General features: G+C 49.2%; 7 protein-coding genes across 7 annotated transcripts; 3 read left to right on the top strand and 4 right to left on the bottom strand.

Moving 5' to 3' along the window:
- Positions 1–40: 40 nt before the first annotated feature.
- On the bottom strand, positions 41–1,410 carry BDV14DRAFT_171098 (uncharacterized protein). The gene has a single exon (XM_073768332.1). The coding sequence runs from the start codon at positions 1,121–1,123 to the stop codon at positions 356–358; it is 768 nt and encodes a 255-aa protein (XP_073629394.1). The 5' UTR covers positions 1,124–1,410; the 3' UTR covers positions 41–355.
- A 482-nt stretch (positions 1,411–1,892) lies between these two features.
- On the bottom strand, positions 1,893–2,984 carry BDV14DRAFT_198887 (uncharacterized protein; the record flags this gene model as incomplete). Its single annotated transcript, XM_073773082.1, has 4 exons — positions 1,893–2,167; positions 2,218–2,564; positions 2,609–2,820; positions 2,883–2,984. 4 exons carry the CDS (start codon positions 2,982–2,984, stop codon positions 1,893–1,895), a joined length of 936 nt encoding a protein of 311 aa, XP_073629393.1.
- A 1,338-nt stretch (positions 2,985–4,322) lies between these two features.
- Positions 4,323–5,410, top strand: BDV14DRAFT_208019 (zinc-binding alcohol dehydrogenase family protein; the record flags this gene model as incomplete). Its single annotated transcript, XM_073775306.1, has 1 exon — positions 4,323–5,410. Exon 1 carries the CDS (start codon positions 4,364–4,366, stop codon positions 5,408–5,410), a length of 1,047 nt encoding a protein of 348 aa, XP_073629392.1. The 5' UTR covers positions 4,323–4,363.
- A 326-nt stretch (positions 5,411–5,736) lies between these two features.
- On the top strand, positions 5,737–7,206 carry BDV14DRAFT_188929 (transferase; the record flags this gene model as incomplete). The annotated part of the gene is made up of 1 exon (XM_073771131.1): positions 5,737–7,206. The coding sequence occupies one exon, from the start codon at positions 5,737–5,739 to the stop codon at positions 7,204–7,206; it is 1,470 nt and encodes a 489-aa protein (XP_073629391.1).
- A 55-nt stretch (positions 7,207–7,261) lies between these two features.
- On the bottom strand, positions 7,262–7,741 carry BDV14DRAFT_198884 (uncharacterized protein; the record flags this gene model as incomplete). The annotated part of the gene is made up of 1 exon (XM_073773081.1): positions 7,262–7,741. One exon carries the CDS (start codon positions 7,739–7,741, stop codon positions 7,262–7,264), a length of 480 nt encoding a protein of 159 aa, XP_073629390.1.
- A 3,344-nt stretch (positions 7,742–11,085) lies between these two features.
- On the top strand, positions 11,086–11,805 carry BDV14DRAFT_198883 (uncharacterized protein; the record flags this gene model as incomplete). The annotated part of the gene is made up of 4 exons (XM_073773080.1): positions 11,086–11,274; positions 11,333–11,449; positions 11,512–11,631; positions 11,692–11,805. The coding sequence occupies 4 exons, from the start codon at positions 11,086–11,088 to the stop codon at positions 11,803–11,805; spliced, it is 540 nt and encodes a 179-aa protein (XP_073629389.1).
- A 1,377-nt stretch (positions 11,806–13,182) lies between these two features.
- BDV14DRAFT_198882 (uncharacterized protein) lies at positions 13,183–14,253 on the bottom strand (the record flags this gene model as incomplete). Its single annotated transcript, XM_073773079.1, has 3 exons — positions 13,183–13,480; positions 13,548–13,759; positions 13,795–14,253. The coding sequence occupies 3 exons, from the start codon at positions 14,251–14,253 to the stop codon at positions 13,183–13,185; spliced, it is 969 nt and encodes a 322-aa protein (XP_073629388.1).
- Positions 14,254–16,450: the final 2,197 nt, after the last annotated feature.

Below are 16,450 nucleotides of genomic sequence, written 5' to 3'. Positions count from 1 at the left end.
GGGGTTGTTGAGGATGTTGTGGGGAGGGTTTGTGGTAGGGCGGGGTGAAGGGTTAGAATAAAAGGGAAAGGGGCAGTCGCCCCTAATGGCCGGGATTGGTCGGTTGCCTTTCTTACGAAGGATGGCTTGGAGGATAGCACGCGCAATAGGAGCAGCAGATTAGGTCTCATCTATTAGGTACAGTAAGTAGGACATTAACATGATACGAGCGTCGATCAACGTCGCTTTTCAGACTCATACAACATAGGCATCACCAGAAAATGACTCATACCGGGCATGGCCAGCCTGCAGGAAGTGAAGGTGAACCGCAAGCGCAATCACGACACCCATCATCCGGACCCCAACTGGAGTTCAATCAACCCCCAAGCTCAAACCTCTCCCCGTCCCTCCTCCCAGAAACAGATCGATCCTCCTCAATCGGCGAAACAACAGCCGGCAAACTCACCCCGCGAAACCCCTTATCACCATTCTCCGACGGCGCCGAAATCACACTTCCATGCCCAAACGCCTCAGTATGTGCGCCACTCCCACTGCCACTGCCATTGTCGCTCGGGAGCCCATTGATAAATGCAACAGATGAAGAGGTGTTTTCACCGGCTGAGATCTCGCGGATGGTCTTTGGTGGCGCGCGCTGCTTTTGCCAGCGGCGGAAGAAGAAGAATGCCGCTGCGAGGAGGATGAGGGCGCCTATGGCTGCACCGACGCCAATGCCTGCTTTTGCACCGGTGGAGAGGCCGTTGTCGCTGGTGATGTCAACCGCGTCATCCGTCGGCGATGCCGTAGCCATCGGTGTAGCCCCCGACCAGTGCGCCGTTGTACTAATCGCGTGTGTCGTTGTCTCCGACAAGGTGGTCGTGAAAGTAACGGTCGCCGGCCGCGTATCGTACATGGAAATCCCCGTGACGATGCTCCCCCAAGCCCATCCGTCGTCACTCATGGTATACACCCAAAGGTCTAGGACGGTTGTCACGCCGGCTTCGAGGCTGGGAAGGGCCCTCTCCGGCAGGTAGGTGTATTCTTCGGTTGCGGGGACGGTCGTGGAGAAGACATTGTAGCTATCGCCGGTTGGGTCAATTTCGTGGAGTTCGATTGTGACATCGCCTTCGTAGTCGCCTGTGTCCATCCATGAGACGTAGAAATCATCAGTGGGTATTTCGGTGTCATTCTCGGGTTCCAGTGAACCCCATGTCTCGCCGGATGTGTAGGTTTCTTCTTCGGTGAATGTGTCTGGCAGAGTTAGCAATCGGACCGGAATGGACGACCAGAGTCACCCTACCTTCATCATCCTGGGCAGAAACGACTGTGAACAGAAAGAAAAGATAGCAAACGAGCGCAGTCATCTTGCCGCCGTCGCCGCGAATGCACTGCATGACGCGGACGATAAGATAACGACTGACGAGAGGATGAAGGATGAGATGACAAGAGGAGAAAGACAGAGTCCAGGGGAAGATAAACACTCACTCTGTCAGAAAACGCTAAGCAACTCTTGGAAAAGCAAAAACCATGAGTTCTTTGTGCAACTTTAGCTCGATCTAGATAGGCCAGGACGCAGAACCCTGTGCGGCGCAGTCAGACTACAGGGCTAGCTCGTGTAATAAAGTGGTGATTGGCCGCGAGAGATTATTGTCTCTTGGCTTGGCCAGGATCGTTTACCTTCGCTTGGCTGCCAACAGGAGCTCTAGGTGAGTTTTGAAGATGGTACTGGGCGTGTCGCTGGTTGTCATGTATCATTGCTTTGGTTTGAGAGAGGTCGGAACTGGGCCAATGCAGGGCCACAATGTTATTTCGCGTGTAAACTATTGATAGTACAGTAGACCTACCTCTAGTAAGCTATGTTATAACGATCGCCGTTCCTACCCCCATATCTAGACCCCTGTTACCCTAACCCCACGCTAAGCCGCTGTAGCCTGTCCCTTGACCCCCATCCAATGCCTCTCCAGCAAATCCCGCACCGAAAGCACGTTGATCTCCGGGAACCGATCGTTCAGCGCTCCCTTTCTTTTGATATGGGCCTTCCCAGTTGCCGTGAACAACTCAAATATAGACATGAACCCCTGGAAGTTCTCTTTGGGGACAGTCTCGTAGAGCGGTCGGTGGCTGGGCAGCTCTGTTATTTCAAACCTCTTCAGCTTCTCGATTGAGTCGTAGTGGACTTCGAATTTGGCGCCTGGAAGGTTAACATATGCACGATTCGTGTTTGTTACAAAGTGGACTTACCAACGGTCTCCTCGGCCAACGAGAGGAACTCGTTCCAAGTAAGTGTGTCTCCAACGGCCCTGCTTTCTTCCTCCCAGGCTGTCAAGTCCAGCGATGCGACGACAAACTTTGCGAGGTCAATTGTGTATGTAAAGGTTACAGGCGCATTTCCGTCACCCGGAATAGCAGCCATTTTATTGGCCAAGTCGATGACAATAATATTATGCTTCATCTGAGATTTGAACCCTGGTCCGCCGTAGTAGTCAAGGAGAAGACCGCAGTGGAACACAGTGAACTCAAGATCAGACTTTCTTAATGTTTCAATGGCGGCGAAGTAGTCCTCGAGTTGCGGAAGAACCTCGACGGCGCTGCAACGGTCAGAACACTTCACCACATTGTAGGACTCACGTACTCCTCCGGGTATGGAATCGCAAACGAGGTGGGAACAAATCTCTTGGTTAGTCTAGACCGCTTTGCCGCCTCGATAAGATTAGCCTGGGATTTTGCAAGCGAACTGTTGTTGATTCCAAAGGCCGAGATGACGGTGTGGATATCGTTTGATTCTAAAGTCTCGACCAGGGAATCGATGTCGTCGTAATTGACCGTGATCATATGCGGGCCCGTCTGAGAGTGTTAGCAGCGATGTGATGGGAATGTGATTCGATGGACTAGTGTTGTCACTATACCTGTCGGGAAAGAATGAACGAGTTGTGCGGAGAGGAAGCCAAGACCTCGATCAGGGTGCGCCCAATGCCTCCAGTCCCGCCGGCGACAGCTACATTGACCATGATGCTTGAGGATTTGGTGTTTCCAAGGGCAAGCGAAGGCAATCTTGATATGAGTTTGTCACTATGGAATGAATGACTCTCTCGAAGGACTAATGAATGAAGGAGCTTTCCTCGGTATATAGTGGAATATTGTTAAAATGAGCAGCGTTGTAAATAGCTTTGCGGTAGGGCAATATGGAAAGAAGAGGGAGAACCAAAAAGACATTCGCGGGGGATCTAAAAGAAATTTGATGCGATGGTTGCTCCTTCCCCAAGACATCGCTGCTGGCGGGCAGACCCGCCCTGAATCTTCAGTGAAGCATGCATATTTCTGGCCCTAAAAGCTGACAGCTGCAGGTGGAGAGGACCAGGCCAACAGCAGGACCATTTTCTTTAAGCTGTATCCATACCGTGGAGAAAGAGGAGTGCTGTTCACTTCTACAAAAGAGTTCAAGGCAGTGTTCGCTTAGGATCCCGCTGCAATACCTAGGTAATGACGGTCGGAAATTCTCAACGTTGGCCAGTCGGATCTAGCCGAAGCGGCAGGAAGACGAGGGCTAAACTCCAACGGTCCCCGAAACATATATATCCAAACTAGTTCAGGTCTCGCTCCAATGTTTACAAGAACAAACAGAGTTCTACGACTCTTAGAGACTTACTTCCACTTCACGTACCATCACCAAGTTTCTATTAGGTTCTGCATCAGTAGATAAACGTTGACACTTCCTAGATTTTGCGCTTCCTGGCAGATGCAGTTTGGCTCGATCCTTCCCGGTCGCCCACAATCTTCCCGGTCAGGAGATGGGGAAGCATATTAAAAGGCGCTATGTTGGATATTCTACCGCAGACGCGCAAGGAAGACGCGTTAGTACTACCGCACTACCCACGTGGAAACCACATGGAGAATAACGCTACCAGGCATCGGTCATTCTGTACTTGCGCAACAAGTCTTACGGGGGCTTAGGACCTATGCCCCCCAATAGCCGATTATGTTCAAGGTACTACTGGCACAGTATAACATACTACAGAGCACTTGTCACACTTTACCCGTTTAGCATATCAAAATAACACTGCTAGGGAATAGGGATGAGCGACGGGGATAACAAGTGTAAACTCCGGCCCGGCGTTAAGGAACGCATCTCACCACTTTATCAGACATTCGGGTTTCGGGATCCACGACGTGGTGGCCGGATATACCAGATTAGTTGACTAGATGTATATTTCTCCGCGACCTTGCTAGATATCTCAAAGCTTAGCTGGTTATCTCCGGCGGATGGTTCGATGTATAATTTCCTAGTAGATCCAGGGGTTGACTACGCACCGAGCTTTAGAATCACCAATTTATCAGACTTTGCCAGACCTCATCAAGCTGTTACCGCGTTCCTCATTATTTGAGCAACATGGCCTCTCCCATCCCCACCAACCACCGCGCCGCCATAATAACCGCAAAGACCGGACCAATGACACTTCAAACCCGCCAAACGCCAACCCCAGCCCCAACCGAGGTCCTCATAAAAGTCCACGCCATAGCCCTAAACCCAGTCGACTACTACCAGCGAGACCACGGCTTTCCACCGATCGCGCAGTACCCAACAATCCTTGGCTCTGATGTCGCGGGTATAGTCGTCGCCGCAGGCCCCGATGTCCCACCCAACACTCCAAAGATAGGAGCACGCGTAACTGCGCTCGCAACCGGATTCTTCACAGGTAATTTACCACAGTACGGTGCGTTTCAGGAATACGTTCTCATTCCTGCTGAATGTGCGGCTGTTATTCCGGATACTGTGAGCTTTGAAGAAGGAGCGGTTTTGCCCTTGGCATTGTGTACGGCTTGGAATGGATGGTACGGCGCTGGTCTAGATGTTCAGACAACGGTTACTGAGAGGGAAGCTGTTCTGGTATGGGGTGGTTCAAGCTCTGTGGGGAGTTTCGCGGTGCAAAGCGCGAAGAGTATGGGATTTACTGTCTTTACGACTGCGAGTCCGAAGCATCATGAGTACTTGAAGAAACTGGGAGCAGATAAAGTCTTGGACTACCGCGACGAAAACGTCATCGCCAAAATCATCGAAGCAGTAAAGACCAACGATCTAACAATGAACCTAGCCTACGGCGCAGTCCCCAACTCCCTAACTCCCCTCCAAACAATCCTAAAAGAAACCAAAGGCCTCGAGTCCGCAAGAATTGCACACGCACCCGTTCTCCCCGACGACGCCCCGAAAGTTGAAGGCATCGAGGCCAAGTTCGTCTTTCCGCCGACGGAGCCCGAGCCGTTGCGCAAGCGGTTCGCTCAGATCTTCGCTGGTTGGTTGGAGGGGAAGCTTGCGGCTGGCGAGGTTGTGCCAAGTCCAAGGGTGCGGGTTGTGGAGGGTGGACTTGAGGGGTTGAATAGGGCGTTGGATGTGCTGAGGGAGGGGGTGAGCGGGATGAAGATTGTTGTCTCTCTTTGAGTGGTTCGAGATTCGGAAATTATGGGTCTAGAACCCCAAGGTTAATATTTTTGATATTTGAATGGACAGTGTTTATGCAAAGCGGCTCATTCCCAAGGGTCCGGTGGCTTGTCATGGCTGCAACTAACTTTTTTTTAGGTTTAAGAAGGTCCGAGTGCAGAGATAGCTGCATGGAATTCCATGGCACTCCGTTCATTCGGTCCTCACATTTTTACCATATCATGAGGCTCAAACAGCCAATCGGTCATTATAAAAACTCTCAAGTCTCTTTCTCCAGGACCTTTACTCTCCTCCTCAACTTGCGACGTTTAGTAATCTCTATTGCCATGCCTCTAGAACAAATCTACCACATCCACCCCCACGGGTGGGAAACCGACCCCTCAGAAGAGCGCTACAAAGTAACAACACTAGACTACCTCTCCGTCCAAGCCTACAACAACTTCGCCCTCTTCTTCCGGCTCGAAGACACCGCCAAGACCCAGGCAATCGAAATCCTCAAAGTCGGCCTGCAACGAACCCTCTCCCAAGTCCGGCACATCTGCGGAACAATCGAGCCCGATCCAAGCGGCGGCCACTCCTTTGTTAAAAGGAGAGAAAGCACAGTAAAATTCGTCGTGCAGTGGCTTGAAGACGAGACGTACCCTTCTCTCGACGATATCGAGAATGCGCACTTTACAGCTGTTAGTTTGGGGGATTTGAATCTATGGAGTGTACCCCCCATGACATACGGCGAGAAACCCGAGGCGAGTCCAGACATGAGCCCGCCTGTTGCGGCTTACAAGGCCAATTTTGTGCGTGGGGGTTTGGTTTTCATTATGCATCATTTGCACTATTCGAATGATATTATGGGGTGGGCGGGGTTGACGCATCAGTTGGCGGAGAATTGCTTTGCTCTTTTCAACGGGACGAACTTTCCGGCTTGGGATGTTAGGAATCTTGATCGGGGACGTATAACAAAGCCTGAGCCCCCTGAGGAGAATAAAGTTGATGGGCCGCCTGCCCCGCTCAGACACCCAGATCAGCTACCGGGTCAATGCCTTCTCTTCCATCTTCCCAAGAGCAAAGCAGCGAAACTCAAGGCCCTGGCGACTCCAGAGGATGGCACCTGGATATCAACATACGACGCCCTCTGCGCATTCATCTGGCGCCATCTCACGCGCGTCCGAGCACCCGTCTTTAACCCCGATCCAAGCTCACCCCTCTTCTGGGCCGAAGCAGTCGATATGCGCCGCCGATTTAAAAATCCAACAGTCCCACCTCGAATCCAAGGGAACGTCGCATACGCAGCCGTAAACCTGACAGCCGGGATCCCAAACCCCACAGTATCAGAAATAATCTCCGAATGGCCACTCTGGAAGTTAGCATCGTACATACGGTCTCTAACGAATGGCGTCACGCAGGAAGCTCTCGACGCGACTTTATCTATGGTGGCTATGGTCCGCGATAAACCCGCACTGAATTTCAGAATTGATTCCCAGTCGCCGATGAGTATAGCCATGACGGACCATCGAGATGCGAATATCACAGCTGCGGACTTTGGGTTTGGACGGCCGATTACGTATCGCCATTTACTTGATTGTGTGACGAATGGGGTTATTGTTATTTATCCGCCGAGGGCCACAGGCGGCAAGGGTGATGAAGGTGGTGACGGCAATGGCGATGAGGGGTGTGAGCTTTCGATCTTTTACGAGAGGGATCTTGCGAAGACTCTTATTGAAGATGAGGAATTCGGCGAGTTCTTTGAGTTTAGGGGTGTTGATGCTGAGGATGCGGCTTCTTTGCCTAAACTGGATTAACGAGGAGTTAACTAAGTACCGTACATGATAAGTAGTCCATATTAAGTACAACCATTCAGACACCGTCAATTGAACCCTGTATTTTGAAGTACCCCCTCACATACTTCAAACTGACAATAACCCACTCCCCCTCAAACACCCTCCAAATCTCATGATAATGCCCTCCCCCAGTCCCACTCCACCCACCAACAATATCATGACTAGCAGCATGATATATCATTGGCCAGACCGCACTGACTTCATCCTGCTTGTCGGAAGTAAACGATAATTCCCCCGGCCCCACAATATGAATAGCCTGCTGCGTTTCAAAAGATTTGCTGAAGAACCCCACTAATTCGTCGACGGAATCAAAGGAGTATGTAAAGTTGTCTTGCGTGATAATTGACCCGTCAAGATTACAGAATCTGGCTTTGACGGAGGGATGGAAGAGAGTCCGCCAGTTGATCCACTCGTGTGTATCTGCGAAGCGGCAGTATTGCGATTTTTTGAGGCGGATTGTTTCCGCTGTTTCGTAGGGGAGAACCGCCGTGGGCATTTCGGAAGCTTTGGTTGGCAAAAGGTTATGGTGGTGATGCTGTGCTTTCCAAAGCAGAAATTTAGTCCAGGAATCAGCTGGAGTGGTCGGAGGGTGACACACGGGCTAAATAAGGGCAGGACCTGTGTTGAGAGGGGTATGAGCGGTTGTCGGCGGAGGCGTCGATATCCCTGTCATCATGATTCCCTGTTAATACGGCCTGTACTTTTGCGAGTTTGAGTAGCATTACGCGCGATTGATATATTTCAAGACGGTACGACTAGTAAGGCCTCCGGTTGCTATTTTGACCGCGCAAATTTGGTAGAGCGGTTATGGTGTTGATCTTGCGCTGATCTTGCGTGCCAGGTAAGGAACATAGAAGCACCTTTGTATAAGGAGATGCAAACACCCAGCACCCTTGGTTATCGGGTTGGAGGAGAGACCAGCAATATAGATCCGATCGCAGAGTACCTGGACGAAGAAGCGCACAGAACACTCTCTACTCTATAGGTACAGCAATGAGAATGATGTGCCAGAGCAAGGGAGACGCATGTCCAACATGCTAAACCCAATCCAAATTCCCAAAGTCTGTTTACTCTCACCCCAACACCAATCATCAGTTCTCAAGAGGTCTTACTCCGCAGCAAAAACTTGCTTCCTACCGGACCCATCCACCCAGATCTGACGTTGATCCAGAGAGCGGGGCCACTCACTCAGCCCTGTCGAACCGCGCAATTGCTCAAATAACCCAAAAGGCTTATTTCATTTCTCATGTAATCCGGTTATTTTCGCTGGTATTAAAGGCCTACTACTTCATGTACTGCGCATACTATGAAGTACACTACTATAATAAATAGTATAAGTTGGTACCTAGGAGCACCCTAAATATATAGCTTCTAGCAATCTTTAGACTTGCTTATCAAGGGATTACCTACTTATTAAATAGGAAGTGCTCATTCCCGGCCTAGGCATAGGTTCCATGAGGTATGAAAAGTAACTAGGTACGTATCTAGGTAGGCAACTATGTAGACTAGGCGTTCTAGGTAGACTAGGTACGCTAGGTTACTCAGGTATGAATGTAACCAGCGTCCATTTTTGTGTCGTGATACCTATAACACAGCCTGACAACCACTCAAACCGCGCGATTCCAGTGAGTCAAATGCTGCAGGATTCTAAGCAGGCCTAAGAGCTCTTTTTAAGTTTGATAGTCTGTAGGACAAGCTTACAAGGCTTGCAGATCGTGAGGATCTTGTAATGTTTGGAAGAGCCATTAAGCAACGATTTGGTACAATTTGTGAGCATTTCAGCTGCTCCAAGTTGAATTGAAACCCCTGCATCAATTAAATACGTTCCATACTCTGATATCTCAGAGTTCGGGCTACATAAAGCTCGTGATGACCCCTAAAGTCAGAAACCACCAGCGAACAGTGTTCAGACGCTACAACACAATTACATATTGGAATTCCCTGTTCCTTGCCATACTATTGCATGTCTTGTCCCTATAATTTCTAGCAGACATGCAGTTCAAACTCATTAGCGCTGCCGCCCTGCTGACTACTGTGGCCTTTGCATCGCCAGCGCCGAACGCTGGAGATACACCCAAATGCGTGACCGATTTCCTTAAAATTGTGGATGAAATAGTGACCCGAAGCAACGCCATTATTGATGGGACGATGGGGATTGAACAACTTAGTGGTAAAAGAGCCAGTGAATACGTTGACTTATCTATGTAAGTCCCCTGTTTTCCATCACCGAACCAGGCGGAAGTGACACTAACAACAATCCATCAGGAACTGGAGGAAGGTCTTATAGAGCAGGCGCAGTACGCAGATGATTCCCACATTGATTGCAATAGGGTCCGCATTACCAGGAATGCACAGCAACTAATGTGTGATGTTATGCCGAATGTAAGAATGAGCCCCATGGTCGTGCCCGCCACGGGCGGAGATCCAAAGGCGTGGTCTAAGCTAACGCCCCATAGTATAGCGGATTACCACCGAAATCAACATTTTCGACTCACTCAATTCAGCAGCCGATGCGTTGGATGCCACATGGTCATATGCGGTTTCGTTCGTGCTGGCACCATTTTGGGAACCAACTAACGTACCACCTAACTGGGAATTCATGGGAGGAAGAGTACGCAGCTTTTGCTGAATGATACCTGTAATAGGAGTCTTTCTGGAGGTATGCAGTGGCAGCCAGTTAGTGCGAGCGCGGGGATAAAAATCTTCGAGAGATCTTCTACCGGAGCTGCGAGGAGACCACGATGCTCTACTATGGTCAGAGTAGCGGTTCCTCATCGCACAGTATGCTGACTTGAACTACTCTAAAAACGCCGAGAGTCGGAGAATGGTTCGTGCCGGTAGGGCTGCTGTCCCTTGAAGAATGGATATCACTGTAGTCTCTACCTTGTTTGTTGTTGGGAGGCTGTTATCTTGAGGCTAATTCTAGAAAGCCTTTGTCGAGGCCAAAGCTGATATTTTTTTTCATTTACATGGCTCCATCTTGGATATTTTTCGGTCAAAACCCTTTTATTGCTTGCTAGAAAGAGTAAAAATTGCCCTAATACTTGAAATGTCTTGTCGGAAGAATGATAAACGTATTCCCGGCACTGATCACAGGCTGCGGCGAAATAAACGCTTCACCCAGGGCCTCTTTCTGCGGAAAATCCGTGGCTTGTACAGAGTGGATGTAAATTTTAGCCACACCGTCATTGTGTCCTACGTAGCCGGGCTCCTGTATCCCTGGGCCGCCCAACCACCATTCACTTTGAGGAACCTATACAGACGATAGTCAGATTAGCCATTCGATAGGCTACGAACCTGTCGAAGATCTGGTACGGAAACGGCAGACAACAATAGGGCAAATCTCGCTAATGTCAATGGCTGCGAATGATATGCGTAGTTGTGGATTTCGAAGTCGAACATGTGGGTCGTGAATCTCGTGGCAGATTGGGATAACCACGAGCAGGACCCAGATCTCTGGCATTGGCTGCAGAAAAGCGGTTCGACCAATCTAAGCCCCTGCTGATCGTAGTGATCTCAAGGGCTAAAGGCAATGACAGATTGCACTATTTGCGGTGATCGCTTTCTGCAAGCTCGAAGGGTGAAATCGATGTCAATCAGGTGCAAAGTCGGTCTTTCCACTGGGATCAGTTTTTGTAAAGTGGATAGAAAGGGTCCATTGAAGAGTTTTCAGCTGGAAATGGACACGATACTTGCAGATTCAATAGGGGGTACTGAGGTATAAAGTCGGTCTGTGGCCAGGACAGATGGAAGAAAATATCCTGAGTATCTCTCTCGTCTACCTCTAACAAATTAGCCATCTTGCTCAACCCCGACTTGATCCCTCCCACTACCACCAAAATGCAATTCAAACTCTCTGCCATCGCCGCCCTGGCCTCTGTTGCCGCTGCTTCGCCCGTCCTGAACGCCCGCGAGACCACCTGTGCTGCCGACGCCGTAACTGCCATCAATGGTCTCACTGAGGCGAGCCGCAAGATCGGCGACAGCGCAGCGACGCTGACCTTCCAAAATATCATTGTTAAGGGACCGGTTTGTCCTACTTATTCCCGCTCCGTACTCACAACATGCAAGCACTAATGTCCAGAAGCAAATCATCCAGGGAACCGTGCAGATTGCTCAAACCACCGCTGCTGGGGTCGGTCTTCCCTGCAACGGAGAATTGACCCAGGCAGAGCAGCAGAAGATCTGCAATGCTACCAGCGAGGTAAGTCACGGAAGGAGAGCCTTCAATAAATTGAGCAAGAGTATAGTCTAATGCGCATATAGCTCATTCTCGCCGAAGAGGACCTCCTCAAGGCTATCTCCTCCAAGCAGGGTGTCCTCGGCGCCACACCATTCGGTGCACCGGTTGCCGCCGCTGGAGAAGCCCTTGAGCGTACGACTGATGTAAGTTCTGGTCAACAAGTAAAATACCGTGGGAATATGCACTAACGCAAGGGGCCTCAGAAATTGCTTTTCGAAATTGTCGATTCGACACCAGCTTGCGGGAAGAGCCTTGACGACCTGCGGAAGGCGCTCGACCAGGACTTCCAGGACCTCCAGGGTGCCCTCAGACCATAGATTATATCCGGATACAAAGGCAGTAAGAGGATCGTTATCGTTGAGCTTTTTGCTATATCTTCACTGTACATAATTCAGACAAGGAATCTGCTAGGCATGGCTTCTAGCATAGCGCTGGTCTTATAATATTGCACTTCGTTTGAGATCAACATTTGATACATTTCCCAACTGCCAAACGATTTCTGGAAGGTGGACTCTCGACATATGCAAGGTAATCTCGCCTACGCGGGTAAAGGCGATGCAGCTCTGTTCACTAGTCATACAAATTCCGCATTGGTGCATTGGACGATAGTGATCAGCGTGCTCTCCGTAGACTCCACCTATCGCCCCGCTGCTTGGATCGAATCGATCGTTATGAAATGGCGAACTGCGTAGGTGGCTATTGCTTTTACCTTCCCAGCTTAAGACCTTCTCGAAGGAATCTCCTTCAGCCCCTGTGTTCGGTAGAAACAATGGCCATGAAAGGTCCCAAACAACCTACGACTATAAAAGTGAAGTAACTCTTTCACCCCCGATATTCTGCTATGTCCTCAACCCCATTAAGTGCGCTGTAGGAATAAATCGTACTAGTCCTACAGTATATTGGCTGGTACTTTTTAAATGAGACATTGGGCAACATGTATCCCTGAGATAACAGTTCTATCAATATCAACCCCGAATACAGTCCTTGGTCCAACTTCAATCGTACCACCGGACTATTATTAGAGACAGCTAGATCCACACTGCCGATTTCAATTGTAGACCCGGGGCCCGTGGTTCAGCCCTTCCGATATTCTGCAAATCTATCTCCCTAAAATATCTCGAGGCCATATGGCTTACCACTTTCTGTTCACCTCTATCCTCTACCATTACCCCCCTTAAGTCTCTATGACTTGTACATGTAACCTCCTTATACACATTCTTCAAGACCACCTTATAAATACCCTAACCAGCTTAATAATAGCTGTATATAACTTTGCTGATACGGACCCACATGGGGCTTGGTTATTCTTCTACCAGCTCAATTTGATATTGACTAGCATGGTGGACCAGAGCGTTCGAATATTCAACATTTCCCTTGGAACCAGCACTTCTGGCCATTGGCGAGAACTTCGACGCAGCTTATCAGGGTGCAGTTTAAAGTGGTTACTATATTTAGGGAACGGCAACCGGGTATTATTCAAACCCACAGGAAGCTCAACACTGGATGACTAGAAAGGAAGATCGCTAGCGGACCTCGTTGTTGGAGATCGCACGTCTACAAATATGTTTGGGAACATGGGAATGAGTCTGAAAACATCAAGAATTTATTTTTCTGTGAATCACCACACAATTTGGGCCTTTAATTTAAGATCACCAGGACTCCATGCCGATTCGTCTGCAAGCACAACCCAAATTTCAACGAAGCCGCCGAGCATACATAGCTTCATACCCAGGAATCGCATCCCTAACACACCTTTCCAAGACACCAGCAGCCTCTTCACCAAATTCATCTTCCCACAAGTCGCGGCAATCCGCAATCCTCGCATCCAGGGCATTCATCCCCGGTGCCAGGAACCGTTGAAGACCCGGTTTCTCCAAAGCAATGGCCTCCTCATGATTCTCTTGCGCGATCTCCATACCCTCAAAGCGTATCAGACCCGGATCTAGACCTAATATCTCGCACACCTTCGTAGCTCGACCGGTTATATCATGGCTATGGAGATCATCGAGGTCGAAAAACCGGCTCAGGAGCTAAGCCGGCATTTGCGGCGATGGTGTACCATTCGTGCAGGGCGGCCATCCACCGGTATGTACATGTTAACTTCATGAGCGGGTTCACCATGTCCTTTGGGATCCAGCCGTGTCTGATATCGAGGGTAATGTCGCTGTAGGCCAATGGGAATTCAATAACAGGGTCCGAAATGAGGAAGACAATTTCTATGTTTTCAGGTATGAGTCTGGGAGGACGGTTTGGTTGCGTCGGTCGAGGGCGCTGTTGGGTGGTGTGAGAAAGTTGCCTTCACTTACTTCGTATCCTTCTGGCCCGTCGAGGTCGAATCTTTTCCACGTTGCTTTCATCGCGTCCGTTGTCTTGTCGGCGGATTGCCCGCTACTGGACGCGTTAAGAGCAGCAGGGTTAAGGATATTAGACGGGTCGACCTGAGCAAATAGGATCTTCACTTCGTCGTTCGCAGTGGCAGCAGCCTCTTCAATTGCCTCTAGGTCACGCATGCTTTCATCTTGGAGCGTCTTTATATCACTCTCAGTCCATGTCTCTACTGGCTGTTTAAGGAGCTGGTTTTCAATGGTGACCAATAGACGGTGGTCGAAAGATGAATCGCCTTTTTCTTCGCAGATGACGACGTTTGGTTGAGTGTGGATGTTCAGGATGTCTGGTAGTTGGTTTAATGCTACCTCGGGGGTGCCGAGTAGCATTATTCGGTGGCACTCATCGTTGCCCGACGGGTGATTTGTGTTCGAAGCCATTGTGTTAGCTGAAATGCAGAACTGGTCAGTGGTGCAAGAGAATGTTGAAGTCCACGAGTAATGTTTACATCTTGCCGGCCGAGAAAGATTCTGGCCGCTATTCACTATGTCTTCAACTCAGACCCGGGTGCGAATCTGAGACAAAAGTCTTCTGTATTCGTCATTGTCTGGAAGGATTCACTGGGCTTTCCACGTCTTTCCCATTTCCCCTACCCTGACCCTATCACATTCATTCTATCAGACGTTAACCTCACCAGGATCTCACTCTTTTTTTAACAGGTTCATATCTGGCGGCCAGGGCCAGAGGACCCGTACGACGGACTCTGTTAGGTCACGGGGCTCAAGCAACCCTATCTCCCCCGACTCCGCTATCACGATCTGCAACCCATGCTGGCTGTCTAATAATGGTATTTCCTTCACTTTTCCCTTCGCCAATCCCTTATTTACGGCACATTCCAAGCCAAATTAAGGCAGGTACTGGGGCGAGTGAAGTCCCCCAAGCGCTCTAGAATCAACCCACAGATATAATGAAGCAAGATCCCATCCAGAGGCAGGAACAAGGAACGCAGGATAAGGTATATCTCGCGAAGCTGACATTTACCGAGGCGACACTAAATGGCCAGCAGAGATCTTCTGTCAGCCAAGGTGGACTTGGATTACCAGCTAGGCCAATCGTAACGAGTTACAGCGCCTTGATGATCCAGTTGTTCTATACTATCGCTGGCTGTGATATATCATTTCAGGAGGATGCATGATATCATAGTACCCCCCCTCTTCGGGGTCTGATGAGGCCTCTGGCCAGATACATAAGCTCTATACAGACTAGGCCTCGTAGGGAGTCGCGATTCTCCAGGTTCGATTCGACTCGGAACCGCCAAGAATCAGGTTCAGGTTCCAAGGTTTGACGTCGCGATCCGACTCCAGGATTTTTCGAGTCGAACCTGAGAGGTTCGACTTGAACCTCAGGTTCCACAAACAATGCAAACATGGGGATTCCCGTGACTTGCATAAAATATGCAGGTTTTGACTGTATTTTTAAGTATTTCCCGCGTACGGATTGGTTTTAGGGATTAGATGAGAGCTTTCATAAGACGAATATAATAGACATGAGTCACATGACATGTCTGACATGTCTCTATTAGTAACAAATAGAGAAATATAAGGAGTTAACTAGTACTAAAATTAGTAAAAATGCTACAGGGCCAGCCTGAGCCCCATTGCATGCCCTGGTGCACGGTGTGAAGCTGCTGATTCTGCCAGCCCTAACTGCCTGGCTAACCGAGACTTCAAGAACTCCAATCCCGATCTGATTTTAGAACTCCAAGTTCCTGAGCCTGAAGCTTGACAAAAAGGCTAGTAATGCTTCTAGTAGTAAAGACTTGACTGGCTAGTTCAATTTAGCAAATACTGCCAGTATTTATGATCAAGAGTAAGCGAGATCGTGTAGTCCACTGTTGTAGAATGTATATATTTCTTAATTCATACGCCATACCAACCACGACTTCCACTAAGATTAACCATTCGGAGCCGCCAGGCTATTGAAATTAGCTGGATGAAGGATGGTAAGAGTAACTTATTCTGTATACAAGAATATTTCAATTAATTTCAAACAGTTAATAGCTATGTGATGACTACTATAGCTGTCGTGACCAGAACAGACGTAAATAACTGTAAAAATTTTTGATGAATCATCATTTTATGCGTCTAGGAAAGGAAAGATCTTCGCAAAATTATGCAATTCAGGGTCTATCAGGTGCGAACCTGATAGACCCTGATGGAACCGCGATCCGATTCAGGTCTTGACTCTTGGAACCTGGGAACCTCAGGTTCAGGTTCGAGGTTCCATCCTTTGGAACCTGAATCGGACCATTACAAGGCCTAATACAGACTGTAGCTAGAAGAGCAAGACCTTCAATATAACTAACTATTCATTCATTTTGATACTGATTAGTCATCCGATTCAGACCCACCATTAGAAACCACCCCTACCGCTCATATTTTCTTATCCCCGAGCGCATGCCGCTCGATGGCGCTCCTGCGTAAGCTGCCTAGTGCTTACGGTGCTTCATCCTCCCACGCGGCATTACTAATGAATCACCAAGCTAACGTAAATCCCGGTCGGTTCGTAGTTCCCGGTCGGTTCGCAGAACTCCAAAAAATTCCGACGCGTCTACCACCTACCATCTTTAACCACCCA

This window comes from Aspergillus stella-maris (assembly GCF_047715825.1).
Source record: "Aspergillus stella-maris strain CBS 113639 unplaced genomic scaffold BDV14scaffold_19, whole genome shotgun sequence".
In the NCBI taxonomy this organism is placed as follows: Eukaryota; Fungi; Ascomycota; class Eurotiomycetes; order Eurotiales; family Aspergillaceae; genus Aspergillus; species Aspergillus stella-maris.
The sequence above is the reverse complement of the archived record's forward strand: the minus strand, read 5'-3'. Positions and strand labels throughout refer to the sequence as shown.